Below are 21534 nucleotides of genomic sequence, written 5' to 3'. Positions count from 1 at the left end.
AAAGGGCCACGGGTGTCGCAATATACCGGTGCTGACAATTAAATATTGATATCATGTTAATAATATTCATATGATAATATCATGTCGATAATCCAGAAGCTCTGAAATCATTTCTGTTTCTTTCTGTTCTCGCTTAGTCACCCTCCCCCAGTGCCATCTGGCTGCCTTTCACTATCCATTTAGTGTAAATGTTCTTTTTGTATAGTAATGGTCACTGACTTTCTCTCCACCTGCCTACACTTGTACTTTGAGCGTAATTCATTTGCCAAAAATGTGACAAAATATGCCCCTTTTACACTGCCAGATTGTCGGTGAATGTTGGGCCGTTTTGCCGGCAAGCTGCGAGCGTTTAGACACACAGAGCCGGATTGGCGAGTTGATCCGAGGTGCCCAATTTTCCACCTCGTAGGGTAGACATATTGGTGGAGCCTTTTTAGTTTAAACAGACTGAGGCGGCCTTCTGCAACGGGAGGAGCTATTGATGACTTGTGGGAGGAGCTGTTGATGACGCCGCACGTGCGAGCCACTGGTGGTGGATAAACAGGAAACAGCTGATAGCAGGAATTAGCGAGCAGCTAGTAGCAAGAGGGAAACACAAACCTGACAGACACTGTAAAGATGAGCAACTGGGGAGACAAGGAATTGCGCGCCCTACTTGTCCTCGCAAACGAAGAGGCCATTAACCGTCAGATGACGGGGACGGTGAAGGACGGGCCGACTTACGAGAGAATCGCCGAAGGACTGACCAGCCGCGGCTTCCCTCCCACGTCACTGTTTACGTCACACGCTGAGCTACACGTTTTGTTACTTGCTCACGCCCCCCATTGCCCCGAAAAAGGCACATTCTGTATAAACAAAAGTAGGTAGGCGGCATTTTGCTGCACTCCCCGATTGTGTTTTTATACTGCCAATGCTGGAAAAACACTGATTGGGCTTTCCTGCAGATTTGCACAACTCCTGTTTAAAAAGTGCTACAGTCAGAAGCTAAAGCCGAACTATAGGCTACAGATCACAGTGTAAAGTGAACCACCAACGTTCATCTGCACACACTGTGATGACACACACTGTGATGACACACACTGTGATGACACACACTGTGATGGGTCCATGTCATTGGTTCGACATCCCATTAGTCCGACTGTCCGCGGTGCTGAACGGCTCGCGGTGGGCGTATGGTGCGCCGCGACCGGCTTGAGGCGGAGCAGGCTCACGGCTTATGTGTTTGTCACTTTCTTTTTCATTTTAACCCACACCATGATCTTTTCCTGACCCTAACCAAATGTTTTTTGTGCCTAAACCTAACCAGACCTTAACCACAGGGCATCATGATGATTTCGGAACAGACTTCAGAACAATGAGTTTAATATGGTCGGAACAATGGGATGTCGAACCAATGGGCAGTTCCCCACTGTGATGACACACAGCTGGTCTCCCTGCTTCCCTTCACTGGTTCCTGTACAGCAGGGTCGCTCTTTGTTTCACTGTTAGAATCATTACAAAGCAAAAGCAGCATGTGTATACATTCAGTAGGCTATATCTTCAGTAGCTAGCTAACGTTAGCTAACCCTACACTTTTCAGGGTCTGATTTTGGGAAGAAACGTAGATCTGTTTCCAACCCCTGCAGGTAACGAGTGTCATTAATACATGACGTGCCCCAGACACAACATTTAGCTCCACATCCACAGAACCAGCCTGAAGATGAAGGAAATCTGAAACAATGGAGCACAGCTGTGCTGTTGTCCGTCCCTGGTCTGAGCCGGCCCGATGCTACGTTATGATTGCTACAGAGAAAAGTCTGGAGTTCATCCTCTCTGCACCGTGATTACATCATGAATATCCATCCAGGTATTGATGAGATATTTCCCTCAAAAGCATCGAGGTCAACCTGCTCGTGGCGCCAGAGGAAAAGTCAGAGGATCAGCAAAGTCATTTGGGTTCATCCTTGTCTGTACAAACCTCACAGCAATCCACTGAATAATTGGGGAAACCTTTCAGTCTGGAGCGACAAGACACATATGTAAAGACAGATCTAAGATCTAGAAGGAATAAATGAATAAGTTCTAGCTATCTAGTAAGTAAACGGTGCAGGGTGTTTGGAAAATGTCTGAAAAGAATTATTATTATCATCTGCAGTGCGTGGATGAAAATAAACCACTTAAAACTGAGAGACAAGGAAAGAAAAGAGGGACAGAAGGATGGTGGAGACATGAAGCAAAGATGTGATGAGAGCACAATGGTCGCTGTGATGCTGTTGCAAACATGGTGACAGAGGAAACAAGTGCTGAGTCTGAGACAATGTGTGAGATATCCAGTGCATGTGTGTTGTTGTTGTTGTTGGTGGTGGTGTTGGTATTGTGCAGAATGAGCACCAGGGAGTAAATGAGACAGCAGGAGGGATTTCTTGGGCTCATTGCTAATGCATTTACAGCACATACAAACACAGATACCAGACACGAAAGGGGAAATGGGAAAACAAAGAGAATGAGTGGAGGAAATGAGGTGATACAAGGATGGAGGAGAGGAGGAATAAGCATTTATTATGTAGCAGAGAATGATGGAGAGATAACAGAGAAAAGAGAGAAGAGGAAAAAACTGGAAAGGGAGAACGTCCAGACTTCACAAAGTTATAAGTTGCATTGCAAAAACTAGTTCTTCAGTAGAGGTTAGTTGTTTTTGTAATCCACACATACGTCTTCACTGTCAAAATCTGGTGCCTACATTACCCACATTACCCCTGGTGTCTACATAAACACCAAACCTTTGGCTGGAGACATAGTTCGATATGCTAGCAGAGGTTAATGTATCCTGGAGCCTTTGACCTGCAGCAGAGATGAGCAGCGAGCTACAATGGTCTGGTACAATCATTTCTTTCTGACTCCACACCTTTAGACTTTTTCCTTTTCAAACTTGTAGTCTTTGGACCCAACTGAAAATGACTCAAGTGACATCACATGAGGCAGCTTTCCTTCACAGTAGGCTTTTACTGCTTGTTTCACATACGTATTAGCGCTCGCCAACACCTGGAGAAACACTTCAATGTATAAAACTGCCAGAGTTCCCTTTAAAGCAGACTGTCCTCACAATGTTTGTGTGTTTTCCTACGAAAAGCAATGCACCTAAATTCGAAGATATACCACTTATTTTGAAAGGCTATGATCACGTGACCAACGCACTGACAGCAGTAAACAAGGAGGAGGCAGGACGAGTGGTGGATGGGTCACAAAACACTGGACTTTTACCCGGGACCTTTCCTGGAGTTAGATGCTCAGATCCGTGTGAACCTTGTGTGAACTTTGAGTCATTTTAAGGAACGTCCTCAACATATCTCTTTTCCTAAATCTAACCTCAGTAGCTTCACATCAGTTACGCAAGTGTAAATTAAGGTCGTAACATCATTCATGGGGCACACATTCGTAGGATATCATACAAACTATTGAGCGTGCGTTTCTGTAGGATATCATCTGAACTGTTCTATGAGAATACTTTTGTTTAAGAGGTATATAGCTTTTTCACACTGCCTGTTCAAGGCAGGAATGCTGCATCGTTATTCTGCTTCGTCGTCCTCTTTAAAAGGTTCGAACACAGAACGGAGGAAATTGTTGTTCTGCCTTTGAGCCGCCAGCGGAGTCAGTAACAAAGCCGGATGGATTTAATTTACAGTAGACAACAATAATGATAGGCTAACTGTTACCCATGAATTCTTGTGTAATCATGTGAGCTAGCTAAAATCACTGTGCAGCACTTATCCATAATGACGAGGTGAACAAGTAAGCTAACATTTAAGTACTTATAAAACATATTGGTAGTTAGTCGTATTATTGTTCCAAGTGTATGGACATATTGTGAGCCACAGTGGATCGTTTTTAACTTTTCGGACAAGAGACATACCACCCACCTCAGAAACCACCAACAAAAGTGCAGAGGGTGAGGCTAACACACCTAGCCATGCTACAACTGCTGCTGACTTAGCAGCTACCTGCAAGTGCAAACGAGGGAAGACCCAAAAATATTCAGAGAATTATCTCAACTGCAACTCAGTTAAAGTCTCCTTGGCCTGATAAACACTGGTTTAGGGCAGTGGTTCCCAACGGGTGGGTCATGGTCCAAAAGTGGGTCATGGGTCCATTCTGAAAGGGCCGCACATTAGCAAAAAATGCACTCTATTTTGAAGTAAAGTGAATTATTTCAAAGTGCTGTTTCCTGCTGTAGACTGAGTGACTATGGGACAGCTACTTGACAGAAACAGCAAACTAGCTCGACAACATGGCCAAGTGCATGTATGACGCTGAATACATGAAACTGTGTGGACCTATTGACCAAGAGGAAATCTGGTCCCCATGGCTGGACGAGTTGGGAACCACTGGTTTAGGACTTTCTTTAAGGGATAAGTTCACATTTCGAATACAAAACAGTGTTTACTTGTTAACAGTAACACAAAGAGGGAATCAGTGCTAAAATCACTATACACACAATATATTCACTTGATGTGAACATCTCAGACTGCTGACGCCAAATGTTCAGCTGAATTTTGTACAGAACAAGGACTCTCAAAATTCGTACAATGCAGCTGGGCTGGAAGGGACTTCTTTATGGACAGGAAAAACACAGCAAGAAGTAAGTCTCTAATGTACATGTCAGGATTTTAGTTCTGTTTTAACAGACTGGCCTTTAAGTTTTAATGGTGCAACCTGATTTAGTAAATCACTTGTTTAAAAGACCAGTGAAAAGACAAATGAATGAATATCTGTTGCAACACAATCCAGGAGAGGAAAAGAAAGGAAATGAGAGGACGGAGAGCTTTAGGAGAGAGCCGAGACGACAAGTCAGGACACGGGATGCAGAATTGGGTGGAGGTGAACGAGTGCAGATAAAGGTGGCAGCGAGGCCGTCTAGAGATGCAGATTAAACTGCACGAGAGCTTAACAGAGCCAAGATAAGGAGCAAGTGAGAGTGGGCCAGCAGAACATTTAGAGAATCAGAGAACAAGAGAAGGAGAGAGAAGAGAGAAAAGAGAGTGTAGCTGCAGGGTGAGAAGGAGTCTCATTGAGAGGGAGAGATAATAAAGAGCTTGTGGAAAGTGGAAGGCATGATTAAAAAGACCGTTCCTGGGTCTATACAAGCATTAATAAAACAGCTAATGCACATCTGTGGGACTGTTTCTCTGCCTCGCTTAGCTCGCGGTCACATGGCTGCAGCATGGATACTATCTTAATAACAGCTTTTCATTTCAGAATTCATTTCAGCAGACGGACGCAGCCTCTCTCCCTCTCTCTCATGCATTATAAATACCCCATTACAACTTGTTGAGTTGCACTCAGGGGCCCTGTGGCATGTTGACGGACCACTCTGCAGACAAAACTAATCAACAGCATCATCATTAGGCGCACCAATGGACAGGCAGCCCGCACTGATTGGGTTATTTCGCCACATCATGTGTCCCCAGGCCTCCGTCTGAACCCTGTCTGCTGGTTCACAATCTATTGCAGCCGAACTCAACTGGGTTAAGATAATGGCTTAATCTAATGCTGCCGAAGTCACGCACAGATACCCCGAGGGCTGGCTGCGTCTCCTCGTCCCCAGATCATATAACAATTAGTCTTCCAGGCTGCGCCGTAGCTGGAGTGTACCAGGAAGTGGCGGGTCTAGGCAGGCCTCTGATTGGAGGCCTCTGGAGATGAGGTGAATGCCAGCTGGCAGTGAGCGCAGGCCAAACAGCCAGGCTCAGTCACACAGATCTGAGGGACAATACAATGCTGGCACACACAGTCTGCTCGCTCTCATTTGGGATGTGTGTCTGTGCATGACAGCATGTGTGTGTGTGTGTGTGTGTGTGTGTGTGTGTGCTATTTTAGACTTACTTTAAGCAGATCCTTGTGAAAATCTTGGCCGTCGTTCAGTCCCTCCAGGTTGCCAATGAACTGCGTGCACGACATCCTCTTACCAATGTTCTGCAAGAAGAGAAATGGACTTTTATGTCACACAAATACGTTCACACAGTGGTGGGAGAAGTACTCAGATCTTTTACATAAAGGTCCTGTGTGGATGATTTAGTGGCATCTAGCAGTGAGGGTGCAGAACGGAAAATTCTCTTATGTGCTGAAGGTGTAGGAGAACTACGTATGGTGGCCTGTCTAGAGGCAGTGTTTAGGTTGTCCATTCTGGGCTACTGTAGAAACAACATGGCGGGCTCTGTAGAAGAGGACCAGCTCCATTTGTAGATATAATCAGCTCGTACTAAGGTAACAAAAACACAACAGTTCTTCGCTCCTCTTTATTTTCAGGTGATTATAAACTAATGAAAACACAGTTATGATTATTATGTACGAATACACAGGTGCATAAAATGGAAAATCACGTATTCCCAAACTGTACTTGTCACATTCCACCACTGCTTATACATTCCTAAAACTCCTTCACACTAACTGCTGCCTTCATGTCTATTTCAATGAACTCTCTAAATATTTTATTCATTTTCTAATAAATTTAAAGCCGTGCGACTCCTTCTATTTAAAGTTATTATATTGCTGTCGATGAAAAGCTCATTTTTTTAACAGCCTCTTCAACCCTGTATTTAAAATAACGATGAATTGAAAAGAACATTTGAAAAGAATGAACATTTGACCCCAATCAAAGTCTCTCCTCTCACTCTATAACAAGTTAACATATTAAACATGTGATCACAACACTGACTGGAAAGATTCAAATAGAAATCATTTGGACGTCCAATAAAAACAAAGGCAGCTCCAGATTTAAATCAAAATGGTAAATTTAGGATGATTTTTTTAGGCAATGTACTGTGACGGCTGCTTGGGTTTAAACAACATTAATCATGAGAGAACTTTTGGTTCATTTATGTAGGAAAAATGTGTTGCATTTCTAATAGTCTAATTTAAATCCTGCATGCCATAAATACTGTATATTGACATTATTACATGCATATACTGCACATAACCCCACACATGTATATAAATCAATCTACTGCATTACTTATTAAGTATTTCTGTCTTTGAACTATTTGTCCTTCCTTAAAATTTATAGAAACACTTGTACAGTGGTTTGGCGTTTAGCTTTTACCTACATGTGTTCAGCTTTGTGGCCTGTGTTTTAAACTGTATGTGTATTTCTACCCTCTTGTAAATTGTTCTTGGAACTGTGTTTAAAATTGGAGCAACCTCAAACCAAATACCTTGCATGTGTACACAAAAATGAGCAATAAAGATGATTCAGATCAGATTTTTGTATCATTTAAAGCTGAATTTTGTACCGTTCATCAGGCAAAACATGCAAATTGAAGATATCATATTGGGCTCAGGGACATTAGGATTTTAAATGATCACTGCATTAATCAAAACATTCCCAAAGTCACGGCCTGTATGATCAGTCCTCTCTCACTGTGACAATCATGAGGAGGATAACAGTCACACAAAGTTCAAACCAACAGAATATCTGCAAACATTTGTTGAAACTTTTCCTGATTGGCTCGTCCCTAAAGGAGCTGATCCCTGATCCAGTCACCTCTACAGCCACTTTAATTAATCATTCATCTGCAGAGCTGCACTATCACCGAGAAGAGTGGCCCAGATTTGCAGAGGGAGGCTCTGACTATAAAAGTAGCACATTAATAATGGTGTAAGAGGCTCAGCAGGCAGACCTGCAGATCAGCTGGTGATCGGGCTTATATTCCCAAAACTCCAGGGGTTAATCAAAAGGGCACTGGAGCAGAATAGAGCTTTCTAAACTTTATCTTTTAATTGTTTATGCTTTGCTATGCTTTGACTGCGGCAGCTGCAGTAACGCCACCTTCACACTTACAGTACACAGTGTTGTACACATAAATGTACACCTGCATGGCTCTAGTTCTGACTCACCTGACCGTGTAGATCAGTGTTCAGCAGCATCAGGGCACAGGTGAGAGTGTGAACTGCATCTAAAGGATGAGGTGATAAATATGCTCAGGTGTAGATGTGTAGTTAAAAGCATTCACACTCATTAAAACAAGATCACAAACAAGGCATATAAACAGGTGTAAGGGTGGCAGCGTCCAAGTTTAAGGTCTACTGCAGATTATTTCATGTATAAGGAGCACTGTGAGAGAGCGACAGTCTTCCTAGTTCAGTTCTGATTAAAGGAGCGTGAAGCAACAACCTGTTCTGTGAATGAGTACCAAGGTTATGTGAGGTCAGAGTTAAAAGAGATGAAATATAGGGTGGAAGCATCCGTATCAAAGCTTTGTCAATGAACAAATACCAACGCTGTTCCTGCCTCACAGCCAACTGTGGCCAGCCAGCCTTTAGGTAAGTGTAGCCCTGTGGCTATTATTTCATTCATTTCTATGAAGGCATTACTATTTCATTCATTTCTATGAGGACATTAAAATGTGTTTTGTGTTCTATTTCATTTCTCTAAGAATACTTTAAAATGTTTGTTAAACAGGGCACAAGTTAATGTATAAATATGTTTAAAAATGTTTAAAACCAGTCAATGTATTTACAGCTAAAACAGTCAGAATTCATGGTTGGAGTTATAACCATCATAGTTTGTTTGTTTGTGCAGACCACGTTGTGTGTATGGAGTGTTTAAGCTTGATGTCAGCATGGAATGTCAATCACTTATTCTCTCTTCTCTAATTGGCTTGTTTGTAGTCTTTAGCCGCTCTTAATCTCACCTTGTTGAGGGAGGAGGTGCTTAGCCTGCCCTCCGTGAGAACGCAGGTTAGCTGCGGCAGAAGCTGTACTGCTGTCAGAGCTGGATAAGCATAAAGGAACAAGAATATAACACTCCAAACTACCAAGACTGACGGAGAGTCATCTTGTGGTTGCTGTGTGTGACTTTTGAGAAGCTGCCAGAGGTAAATGCATGTGTTTTAATGTGTATAAAACGAGCTGTAATGCTAATCGCTGCTAGCCTTTAGCTTAGCCTCTCTATGGCGGGTCATACTGTTATTTTGCATTGCATTTAGCACTAGCTCATTTGTTTAAGACATGCTGTGGTTATTTCTCCATGAATTAGCCTGTAGTTTGTTTACTAAGAGGAACTGTGTGGTTCAGGACTGGACATTTGCCCGCGAGAGGGAGAGAGAAAGAGGACCGGGAGGGACCTGGACCGCTGGAGAGAGACTTAGAGCTGCTGTACTGAGCTCCGTGTCGGCACTGTGTGGCTGCACGGCCCCATTCCCCTTGGCGCCGAAACTGCATTGCCCTTTGTCATTTTCCCCTGCTCATCTGCATTACTGACTGTCGGCTGGATTTGTAAGTACAGAACTAACTTTTTGCACGTGCGTTTTTGTTTATGCTGGTTAACCCCAGTGAACTGGCCATCTAGTTTCCGGCCTCCACACTCACAAGCATCGACTGGGCCCACAACGTGTTTATTTGTCTCATTCAAATAAGCCCTGTGTGAATGTGTGTGAGAGTGGGCTGTGGACATTGGATTAAGTGGTATAGTGAACTGTGAATATTTTCATCAGTAATCCATTTAAAGGTCAACAGTGAGCCAGATAAATAATTTATAAATTGCCAATTCCTGTTTTTCTTTTATTAAATGCCCTATGTTTATTTTACTAAATTTGGTGTAGTAATTGCAAGTGAAGTTATTCATTGGGTTTAAAAGGGATAGTGCCAACATTTTTGGTTACTTCAGAAAAGTTATTGGAGGTACCACCAAGTCATTGTATATCACTACCACAGTTGTCACTCACTACAACACCCCCATTAGTATTAACTAGCTACTTGGGACTGGGGATACATAAGGTAGCAGAGATGGGTGCTGTAAGGATCACCTGTTATGAACCTTAGGGCTGAGTGGTAGGCAACGTCCAGGGATTTCACTGTGGAGCTTTTCCGTATATAACATCCTCATAATCCGGAACAGACAAAAAAAAAAACAGATTCTACAATTCTTTTTCTCTGTGCAAAAGGAAAACAGTTCTTATTTCGGTAAAGAGAGCCAAGTAATCAAACTAGTATTTCCTGATTTCTTCGTATCTGGTGTTGCTCTTAGTGTGTAATGAGATTAAATATCTCTGTCATTATATAGTCAATGAGTTATCTGATGATAAAGACATCCACACACAGTGTTGCAAGTTATATTAGCTTATGCTGCTACAAATTCAGCATGTGTTCAGTTAATGTGACGATCGCTCTCTTTGGAGCATTTTGCACCCCGCTGTATAAACTGCCCACTTGTGGCACTCCTATGGGAAGAGTACTAGCAGTACTAGCTAGCCAGAATGTTCCGCTGACTCTGCTGCCCCCTATTGCGCGAGCGATGTATTGCATTTCAAGTGTCACCCGCGTCATTTGCGTTCAATGTGTTGACTATGAAAGGAAGTGTGTTGCTTGCATCGCTTGCTCACATTGTGTGCGTCGACTATGAAACGGCCCCAGTGTCAGAAATTAGCAAGGGCCACGGGCCATTTGGCCCGCAATTTATCCAAGAATGCCCCCAAAAGCCATGTTGCGGGGGCCAAAATTGCCCCCAAGTTTTCAAAACAACTATATGTATTTATATTTTTAACAGTATTACAATCTGACATTAAAGTATAATTTTATTTTCATTAAATTAATTTACCGTCACATCTACAACTCATTTTCCAGACATAATCAATGAGATTGCACTGATTACGTGAGAGTAATCTGACAGAGAAGGGGAGGGGGCTTTGCTGTACCATAAGTATAAATTAACCATTTCTTGGGTGATCTGTGTCGACACAATGACAAATTAATGAAAAATTAAGGTAGAATGAATGTTACATTTTAAATTAACTTACTTCCAGGATTGCATCTAAGGAATTTATAGTAATTTGGCCTTTTTAACAGTAAAAGTAACTGTAATGTGGTGAAACATTAGCACTGCTATCAGTAGATTAATGGTTAAATCATCACATTTAAACTGGTTGAATTATAGGAAATCTGAGTGATATTTCGCAACCATAACTTTATATAACCCATTATTTATTTCATTTATAGTGGTTTCTACTGAAGAGTGAAGACACTATCTTAGTTGGTTTTGCTTTTCATGTGCTTATTGATAGAACATAATTACAATTTTTTGATGGCCCCCAAACATTTTGAAAATGCCCCCATTTTTTAGACTGTGGGGGCCAAAATTGCCCCCAAAATATTTTGTTAATTTCATACCCTGAACGGCCCTTAATGTGGCCTATAATGAGGGAATGAGACAACGAATACAAAATCTTACATATCGATTTAAGTGCAGGCTCTCTGTCTTGGTAAGTAGTATCACCCAGGCCTCGGCCGACCCTGAGCTGAGCTCAGTCAGGTTTTCATCCAGACTGAGGGGCCACTGGCTCTCAGCTTGCTTGTGGGGGTAGTTTATTGAATTTTCTCCATTTTTATGAACCTATAATGTAGTGTTGGGTATTTCTAGTCTTTTATAATATTTATTGTATCCTATTCTGTACATAGATGATTGTCTGTTTTACGTGTGGTATGCTATGGACCTTTCTCGGTGTCCTTAATAAAGTCTTTGTCATTATGATTAATTAGACAGTCAGAATTTCAAGATGGTGCTTAAAATTAATCATCCAGTCAGATACCAAGGTGTTTACACTGTTGGACTCTCTCTGTGGACCTGCCATTGCAGAATGAATACTGAAAGATCAAGTATGAGTCCAGTACTAGCTTGTGATTATGTAACTGAAGCTGGAGCGAATCAAAAGACGATTGTGGACAAAATAAAACTACTTTTCCTGTCAGCTTGTACATAAATGCAATACATGTCAACAGATGTTAAAATCCACGAGCAATATGGCATTCCTTTAGATAAAATTAGCTAACAAGATCACATGCTGTTTATATACATGCTGTTAGCTTTACTAGTTTAGCACTGCTGCTTTAGCACAAAACAAATTAAACAAAATGATTAAAATGTCCTGTCTGTAGAGTTAAACATGTAGTAAACTAACCCATGCTAGTTCATCAGATGCTGTGGAACCATTACAGTCAGTATGTTAATTACAGGTCTGGTGTACATTTCTGTTCATTAGCTCACAGTGTTCCTGCTAGCTAACATTAGCTCTAGCTAGCTAACGTTCGCTAGGCTAAGCTAGTAAACCTGTCTGATGGATTAAAGTAATTGAAACTTATTTCAAGACGCTTGCATTAAAACGAAGTGGTGTGATTATTTGTGGCTTTTCTCATAAATAAACTGAGAATTTTAGAGCTGGTGTTACTTTCAAGTTTGTTTTGTCGTGTAATGTTATGTGTCTCTTTCTGAAGCTTGAGATTTAAGCTAGCTAACGAGCATTAGCTGTTTTGTTGCATTTTCCTGCAACAGACGGTTTCAAGGATGAAGCTGCAGCTCAGTTCACATTATAGGCACTGTCTTTCAGCTGTTTTTGGTTTTTAGCATCTCCTGAAATATCTGTGTTTTAACTGCTGCAGTCCTCACCCTCTGACGGTATGACCTTTGGGTTGCAGTCCCAGTAACGTTTGGAGAAGTGTGACAGCACCCTCTCTCTCTCCTGAGTCTCTCCCATCAGAGCAAACTGCCTCAGGAAAGTCCTGCAGACACAAACACAACCACAGTTAGTAGATCTGAATCATCCAAATATTTAACATTAAAGATATCCTGTTAATAACAGAACTACTGAAACAGAATACAAACACTAGTTTTATTTTAAACAATATGCAGTAACAGTGCTGTGTGTCCTTTTCCCTGGTAAGATGAGTTTTTGTGTGTGTTCACACCATGAGTCACAATAATTCAAGAACAGTATAATTTTGATGTACTTACTTTGTGCTACTTGTAGAGAAGGTTTCTATTTTTCTTTGTTTTTACACCTCTTTTCCTCACTTACCTCACTTCCTTTACCTAACTTACCTCACTTCCTTTACCTCACTTACTTCACTTCCTTTACCTCACTTACCTCACTTCCTTTACCTCACTTACTTCACTTCCTTTACCTCACTTACCTCACTTCCTTTACCTCACTTACTTCACTTCCTTTACCTCACTTACTTCACTTCCTTTACCTCACATCATTTCCCCTTTCTTCAGCACTGATTGGGAGGAGAGGTCGCAGAGTTTCTGCTGGACAGGTATTTTTAGTTTGCCTCTAATGTAGCATCTAGGCTATAACGTTATATATGACAACACAGCATCCAGTTGCTAACGGTTAGCCCACTGTAGCTGTAGTTTGTTGCCAGTCACCAGTACTATCTAACGTTAGAGTTTACGATATATTATAAAACTCATCAGTCATCACTGACTCCGGTTGAGTTTTAAAACTCTGGGGTTGTGTTTGACTGTCTTGGTTGTAACGTTAAACTCGCTCTCCTCTTCAGTGTATCTTACGTTACCATGCCAACGCCTACGTCTATCACAGACGCAGCTAATGAGGACGTAATGGAGGAGGGGGGAGTAGGCCTTTGGAGGGAGGTGGAGTTGTGGATATTCAAATTTTTTCTAAGTGCTGTGTGAAATGCAGGAAAGGTAAGATCTGCTTTAAGCTGGACATTTGTTTAATTTGACTGAAGTTCTTATTTTGTATTTGTGTCTTTCAGATTCAAACCCATGTGTGTTTTTTTTTAACGACAGGTTCCTCAGTTTGGAAATAAATCTGTGTGCAAAGGAAAGTTTCTGATTGATGCCCGTGATGATAGACCTCTCCTCATGAAGCTCCTCTTCCTTCACACTACTTTAAACTGTTACGTCACAATATCTCAGAGGGAAATATTGGACTTTTTACTACATTGTCTAACAGTTGTACATGCTGCTCCCTATACAGCTTTCAAAATATGATGTAGGCCCATTTTTCACAGAATAAACTAGCAAGATATAAACTATCTCCACCTCAACCTGCTGCAACATTAAGATAACATTAAATGCTAATACACCAGTAATAATAATAATGATATATCTTACTGTAATTTAAATACATGACAGGAGTCTGCATAATCAGTCCTATTAATTTTGAGACTTAAAGTTCATTTTGCTGATAATATGTCTACATTTGCTCACAGTTTTTAATGCAAGACTTTTACTTGTAACGTATGACAGTACTTTTACCCTTAAAATCAGTTCCCATCTTTTTAATTTCTGAGGAAAAAGCAGACCTAAACACATAATTGTGGTTGCTGCTCAGCAAATGAGTTAGACCCATTCAAATAAATGTGCAGAAGGTGATGTAGCATGCTCGCTATAACTAACATTCGAGTAAATAAAATAAAAGTGAAGCAAAGAAAATACAGTGTGAATCTGTTAAACAACACACTGAGTGCATTTTGAGAGCTCACTGTACAAACTGTCATGTCACTCTAAATGCAACACCAAAGTGTCCCTCTAGAGAGCAGCGTTTGTCAGTGGAGAGTTTCTACGACAGACAAACAAACATGAAATCTAAATATCAGCAGCTTTTCATCTGATTGAGGCCAAATCAAAGGCACCATCACACAGGAATAATTAGCTGCTCTGTGCTAAATATCCTCTTTAGACTGCAGTCACAGTTTGAACAATGTAAACAGTCAGTTTTGTCACAAGAATGTGTTGGGTTTGTTTCTGGAGGAAGAACACAGCTCACAGACGATGGTTGGTTATTTACCTGACATGCATTTAACATTAACAATTATTGCATGTGATAAACAAACAGTCTGTCCACACTTCACTTGAGAAATATACTGAATATGTGCTGTTCTTGTATGTGTTTATGGTTTCATTATTGTGCTGTGGATTCTCACCGTAACGCCTGGTCGAGACCGAGTCCTGTGAAGTTGAAGAAACTCAGATACTCCTCTGCTACCATACGACTGAAGTCATTGCTGTAGACAGACAGAGAAGATATAAAATATCATCTTAGGACAAATAAAGCAATCCAACAACAACAATAAACCAAGAAGCACAATATGCCAGTCAAACATTCAGATGCTAACTTCCTCAGCTCAGTGAGAGGCCTCAGTTTGGGCTGTCAGTCAGTCACTCAGCTGGAGATGCAGACCGGAGGCAAGTAAAAAACAAGGAGGAGATTCCCAGGGTGCTTTCTGTCAGCGAGGAAACACTTTAATCCCAATTTCTTTCTCATCAGCACAGCAAGCAGCTGACAGACTGAAGGGCTGATCGAGCAGCGCAGCTTCGCAAGAATGCAGATGTAGTAAAACACAACACTTTGTAGGCAGAATGTAAAGTGGCGTACAGTTAGTGTACAGGACACTGAATGTGCACCAGCAGAGTCATTAAATAAACATAAGATGCAGTACTACAGTTTTAGAGTACCTAACGTGTGAGTTAAGAGGAGACTTGCACTGATGACGACGTTATGATGATGATTTTACACTTCGTTTTTATAATTATGATTTTTATTAAGTTACTTTTTTAACTTATTACTGTACATTACTTTTGTTTAACTTCATGATCTGTGGACACACTGCTGCTTGTTTTTAACTGTGTCTTGTAAGGTGTGCTTGAGTGCTTTGACAGGCGCCTATAAATAAAATCATTATTATTATTACACTCTTTAGGATGATTGTTGTGGTGTTTGAGGTGGCAGCTGTGAGAAGGAGCAACACATAAGCATGACTACAATATGTCATAACAGCAGCTCACTTCTTGCTGAGGTGACGCGCCACATCGGACTTCCTGAAGCCGTCCAAGTTGAAGAGACGTTTGGCGAGGCGTCTGGCGGCTGCCACGTCGGCACGGTGGCTGCCATTGGTGAGGGTGTCACTGCTGCCCAGACCCAGCCGGTCACTGAGGTCCTGGTCCAGCTCCGAATCTGTCGCCAGGCGAGCCTTGTCCCTGCTGAGAGGGTGAAGAGAGGGCAGAGAGGGTGAGACATTAAAATCAGAAGTTGTGGAGGATTAAAATCAATTACTACAATAAAGTACTAATAACACTGTAAAAGTCCTGCATTCAAAACCTTAAAGTATGTCAGTACTATCATCAGTGTAGGCCTTAAAGTATGAGAAGTAAAGTACTCATTGTGCAGGTTCCTGTCAGTGTTTTACTGTGATGTGTTTGACTTAATATCCCTGCTGCATCAATGTGTATGTTGCATTTTACTGCTGTAGATGAGGGGGACACAGGGGACATGTCCCCCTCCATATTAAGAACATGTTAGTAGCAGAGGACTTTTATCGTGACTAAATTAAAGACATTTACAGCATAAATTGATGCAGAAAAGACACAAATTTGTGCATCAGAATTCACCAGAAAGCAGGAAATGTTGTGTTTGATGCTAAAATGTTTTGCCATAGGACTCCCACCCCCCATGTTTTATATGTGTCCCCACCCAGTGCTGTTTCTTTGCACACAGTCAGGTCATTGAATCATATCTTATAAGATCATCATATGTTTGTGGTGTGGCTGCTGTGAGAACCATGCGTCTCTAAATAGTCAGAAAAAAAGCCCTGTTTTCGATGCATTTCCAGCTGATCCAAAAGTGTTTTTTTTTTTTTACTTCAAAAATATTAATATTTTGAGAAAAGGAAAACAAAAAACACCAGGGTGGGCCAGATCCCCCGCCCATCCTCCTCCTATCCCCAGTTTTCTCCTTCGTTTAAATATTTCTAAGGCACAATGAATTTAATTTAATGTGCAGAACAGCAACACCATCAGTGGAGTCAGGTTTGACTTAAAACACATTCAGAGCTGATGCTGTTTGGGTGAAAATGAGACAGGAAGTGTCCCCAGGTCTTATAAGTGTTTATCTCTCAGACTGAACAGGCTGTTTGAAAGAGGTGAGTTTTGAGGTGGGAATTGAAAGTGGGGAGAAATGTTGATGCTACGAATGTCTGGTGGGAGGAGTCCTCAATGCGGTGTTTAACTGGGAGCCAGTGAAGCTGCTGAAAGACACGAGTGATGTGATTGGTGGACGGGGTTCTGGTGATGATGTCTGCAGCAGAGTTCTGGACTAGTTGAAGTTTGTGGGTGGACTTGAGAGGGAGACCAAAAAGGAGGGAGTTACAGTGATCTATACGGGATGTAACCTGGGTGTGAACAAGAACTGGCAGCACTGTGCGGTGTGAGGGACGAGCGAAGGCGCTTAATATTGCGTAGATGGAAGTGGGCAGACCGAGTGACATCACTGATGTGAGCTTGGAATGACAGAGTGCTGTCGAGGATGACGCTCAGACTCAGGAGTTAGTGTAAAACTGTTCATCTTTGCTGATGTGGATTTGGTGCCAGTGAGAAGTAACCCAGTTTTATCACTGTTCAATTTGAGGAAGTTGCAGTCAGAGAGGGAGGAGGGCGTGAGGGTGGACAGATAGAGCTGTTCTCTAGTTCTATTTGAGACAGGATGTGGAGGATATCTATCCAAAAGCCAGTGCACCTGGCTTAGCCTTGGGCTCTATGGACCACCTTCATCAGAATAGAGACCAACTGGTCCTCAGATACAGGTCCTACATCCTGTTCCCAGGCTGCTTTAGTCCTGTCCAGAGGTGAACATGTCTGTAGGAGCCATTTCTATGTGAATGTATGTAAAGCACCAAATTGGGCCAGAAGGTGTCCTCGTTGTGTTGGGTGTACATTTCTATATCGGTGGGTCAGTCGTTGCTAGACAGAAGGAGCACACAGTTTTTCGACCGCCCCGCTCTACTAGGCTACGTTTAGCTTGTTGTATGATCTGTCTCACAGCTGAATGGACTTTCTATGCACTGGTATTGGATTCTTGCATGGTACTGAAGATCCTTGAGACGGTGAGAAATAAAGAAAGCATCAAATGAAGAAGCGAATCCAGAAGCTGTTTGTTTCACTAGACACTGGTTACAGTTGTGCAGTAGCAAGCGCGTCGATTAGTTTTAGCCTATCTATGCAGCCCCTCAGTGGCTTTAAGTTTTAGGGTTAGCCGCTACAATGTCAGCATGGAGATGTTTCTATATCTAATTTATAAGGTGCACCTCTAAACAATGGATTTAAGAAACATGTCAATTGGATTGGTATCAGGTTCTACAGGAAAACAGAGGGTTTTAAAGAGTTCATCAAGCTTAAGAAGGAGGAGAATTTCTCAACACATGAAGCAACACATCCTTTGGTTCAGCCTTAACACAGCTGGAGATACAGGGTTTTCACTGGATGACACCTGTAATCTGAAAAGTAACCTCCTGCTATTTACCTCTGAGATGTGGTGGAGTAGATTTTAAAAAGTATCATAAAGTATGGAGTATAGTAAAGTCGGAGTATTGTACTTGAGTAAATGCACTTCATTACATTTCACCACTGACAATCAGACACAAACAGGTGCACAGAAAGAGAAATGGAAAAGATGGGAAATGAACATTCTGGTTCCAGGCAGGAAAGTGGGACAAATGAGACACAGATTTGTAAATAATTGAAAAGGAAAGAGAGAAATGGAAAAAAGGAGGAACAAAGAAAGATGATAATGTAATAATAAAACTAATAACTCCAGTGTATCAATAATTTAACAATAGCTACTAATATCTGATCTGTGCAGCACTGATCCTAAATCAGAGTCTCCAGCCGAACAAGATGTTTAAAGACAAGAAAATACACAAGGGGCAGATGAAAGATGGCGGCAGATCAAGAGAAAGCAGCTTATGAGAAAGATAATATCTGTTTAATGAAACTAAACGGTGAGAGGTGAAGAAGGATGACAAAAAGAGGATTTAAAGACATATGGGTGGAGAGATGGAAAGCAGAGAGGATGTATGAGCACAAACACGGTCCATATTTCACATTATTGTAAGTTTAACAGAATGTATGCAAAATCATTTTAAATTCAAACACAACATTTGAGTTTTTTACACTTCACAAATCTCTTGCCAGCTCTCTCACTGTCTTGTTATCACTTCCTAATTAAGCTCCTCCGAAGCTTTAAACAGTTCAGAAGTGTGAAACTTATTACCTCTGAATTATCCTGTGATAATAGTTTAAGCATGTTATGTCACGCTGAGCTGAAAGAGAACTACTTCTCTGACTTCTGATCGACAGAAACGAGGTCTCTGAGTTCAGTTACTTAGAATTCGACATGACGCTGATGGTCATTGATGCTGTCGAGCGCTGTGTGACAATTCTAGTCATGCCAGCCGGGCTGATGGAAAACAATGACAGTTCAGAGTCGTATTCAAAAAAGCAAGAAACACTTCCTGAACAAGCGGAGCTCTCATTTGGATTTCTCAGCATGAGGAACAAGCCAAGAAAACCCACAGTCCCAGGGCTTTGCTTCCCACACTTACACATCTTTACACTGTAAATGAGTCAGGCCAAATCACACCAGAGCAAACAGTAATTAGTAACACAAGCCGACTTCGAGAGAAAGCTACAGGGGTTCAAAGGTCAACTTTGGTTTCACAAAGTACACAAAAGAACAAGTCTACAAGGCTTCACTGAGGAACAGAAGTGCTTTGATCTAAATGCTAACATTAGTATGCTAACATGCTCATAATGTACAGACATGTTGATGTTCACCATCTTAGCTTAGCGTGTTAGTGCGCTGCTACCGTAACATGCCTGAAACACAAAGTACAGCTGAGGCTGATGAGGATGTCGTAACTTTGCAGGGATTTGGTCATAAACCAGTGTATATGACACAATGAAATGTTGACCTGATGAAGGCACGGAACAAGAAGCCAGATGTTAAGTGATCACAGTCCAGCCTGCAAAGAATGTGAATGTCAGTCACAAATTTCCTGGATGTTCATTATAATTCTTTAGATGTTTCACTCAAACCATAAATGTGAACCTGTTGGTGGCGCTAAAGTTATTAAGCTGCATCATCTGGGCAACATAGTTCTACCAAATTTCATGGCAAATTAATTTCTATATAAATCATATTATAAATTTATAAATAAATAAAAAACAACAGAAATGTGAACCTCATGGTAAGGCAAGAGGAAAAGTCAGAGTATCACCAACATCATACAAATTTATCCTCTGGGAACCACAAATTTGGTGCCGATCCATCAAGTAGATGTTGAGATATTTTACTAGATAAATGTACATCTTTTACCTGCTGGTGGCGCCACAGGGAAAGTCAGGAGGTTAGAACAGTATATTAGAATTCATCCTCTGGGGACCATGAATGTCTGCACCAAATGTTATAGCAGTGGTATAGATTTGGTGTTAAGACATTTCACAAAATAACAAACCAAAAAGCCCAAATGTGAACCTCGTGGAGGCACAAGAGTAAAAGTCTGAGCATCACCAAGGTCATTAGGTTTTTGCATCCTCTGGGAACCATGAACATCTGTACCAAATTTCATAGCAATGTATCCAATTGGTGTTGAGACTTTCTCCAAAATAAAACCAAATATCAACATTGTGGTGGAGCTAGAGCATCACCAGAGTCATTATAATTTATTATCTGGGGACCATGAATGTCTGTACTAACGTCTGTTTGTACTAATCCATCCAGTAGATGTTAAGATATTTCACTGGATAAGTGTAATCTTTGACCTGCTGGTGGCACTAGAGGAGAAGTCAGGTGTCACCATGGTATATCAGAATTCATGCTCTGGGGACCATGAATGTCTGTACCACATTTCATAGCAATGTATCGCACTCGTGTTGAGACAAAAAAAAAAAAGACGAAAAACAAAACAAATATCAACCTCTAGATGGTCTTAGATGATCACCAGAGTCATTAGGATTTATCATCAGGGGACCACGAATATAAAATAAAAGATGTTGAGATATTTAACTGGATAACTGTGATCTTTGATGTGCTGGTGGCGCCACAGGAAACATCAGAAGGCAAATGAAGTACATCAGAATTCATCCTCTGGGGACAACGAATGGCTGTACCACATGTAATAACAAAACAAACCCACACACAAATGTCAACCTGCAGGAGGCGCTACAGGTAAAGCCAGAGGATCACCAAAATCAGTAGGATTTATTGGCTGGCGACCATGAATGTCTGAACAACATTTGATGGAAATCCATTCAATAGTTGAGATATTTTAGTCTTGACGAACACTGCCGCCCCTACAGCGAGTGTTAGCTCAAAATTAAACTGAGTACAGAGCCAGCAAAACATTTAAATGTTCATCTCAGCAGTGGTGACAGAAGCACTCGGACCCTTTACTGAGTGAAAGCAAAAAAACAAACTAAAATATTCCTGAGAAGCAAAAGAAAAAAATTAATGTAGATGTACGTACATATCATCAGCAAAAATGGAGTCAACATATCAAAAGTAAAAGAACTCATTATGCAGAATGGCTCATTTAAAGGTGCACTATTATTATAATTATTATTATTATTAGAGAATATCATCACTAGCTGATACACGTGAGAGCAGTTTATGTCTTAGTTCATCAGAGGGGAGCCAATTTAACATACTTTGTTTACTACTGGGTAGATTAGTAATAGAGTACTGCATCATACACACAGATATCATATATTTAATGATTAAAAAGTGACTAGATGTGTCAAATAAAAGTACAGTACAGTATTCCCTTCGAACATGCACTGGAGAAGAAGTATAAAGTGACATGGGCAGAAAAGACTCTAGGAAAGTACAAGTACCTCAAAACTGTACTTAAGTAGGCCAAAGTACTTGAGTAAATCTACTTAGTTACTTTCCACCTCTGCATCTCAGTTATGGCAGCTTTCATACA

At 41.2% G+C, this 21534-nt stretch overlaps 1 protein-coding gene across 3 annotated transcripts in view; it reads right to left on the bottom strand.

The window, feature by feature from the left end:
• LOC117247048 (PH and SEC7 domain-containing protein 1-like) overlaps nt 1–21534 on the bottom strand; it is a 124856-nt gene that overhangs the window by 58296 nt on the left and 45026 nt on the right. For all 3 annotated transcript variants that reach the window (XM_033611168.2, XM_033611169.2, XM_033611171.2), the window contains 5 exons: nt 15563–15757; nt 14701–14781; nt 12413–12525; nt 7870–7928; nt 5860–5949 (listed from right to left, as the gene is read on the bottom strand). In XM_033611168.2, the coding sequence (XP_033467059.1) occupies nt 5860–5949; nt 7870–7928; nt 12413–12525; nt 14701–14781; nt 15563–15757 (538 nt within the window). The remainder of the gene's footprint in view (nt 1–5859; nt 5950–7869; nt 7929–12412; nt 12526–14700; nt 14782–15562; nt 15758–21534) is intronic.

Source organism: Epinephelus lanceolatus, chromosome 21, assembly GCF_041903045.1.
Source record: "Epinephelus lanceolatus isolate andai-2023 chromosome 21, ASM4190304v1, whole genome shotgun sequence".
NCBI lineage: Eukaryota > Metazoa > Chordata > Actinopteri > Perciformes > Serranidae > Epinephelus > Epinephelus lanceolatus.
The sequence above is the reverse complement of the archived record's forward strand: the minus strand, read 5'-3'. Positions and strand labels throughout refer to the sequence as shown.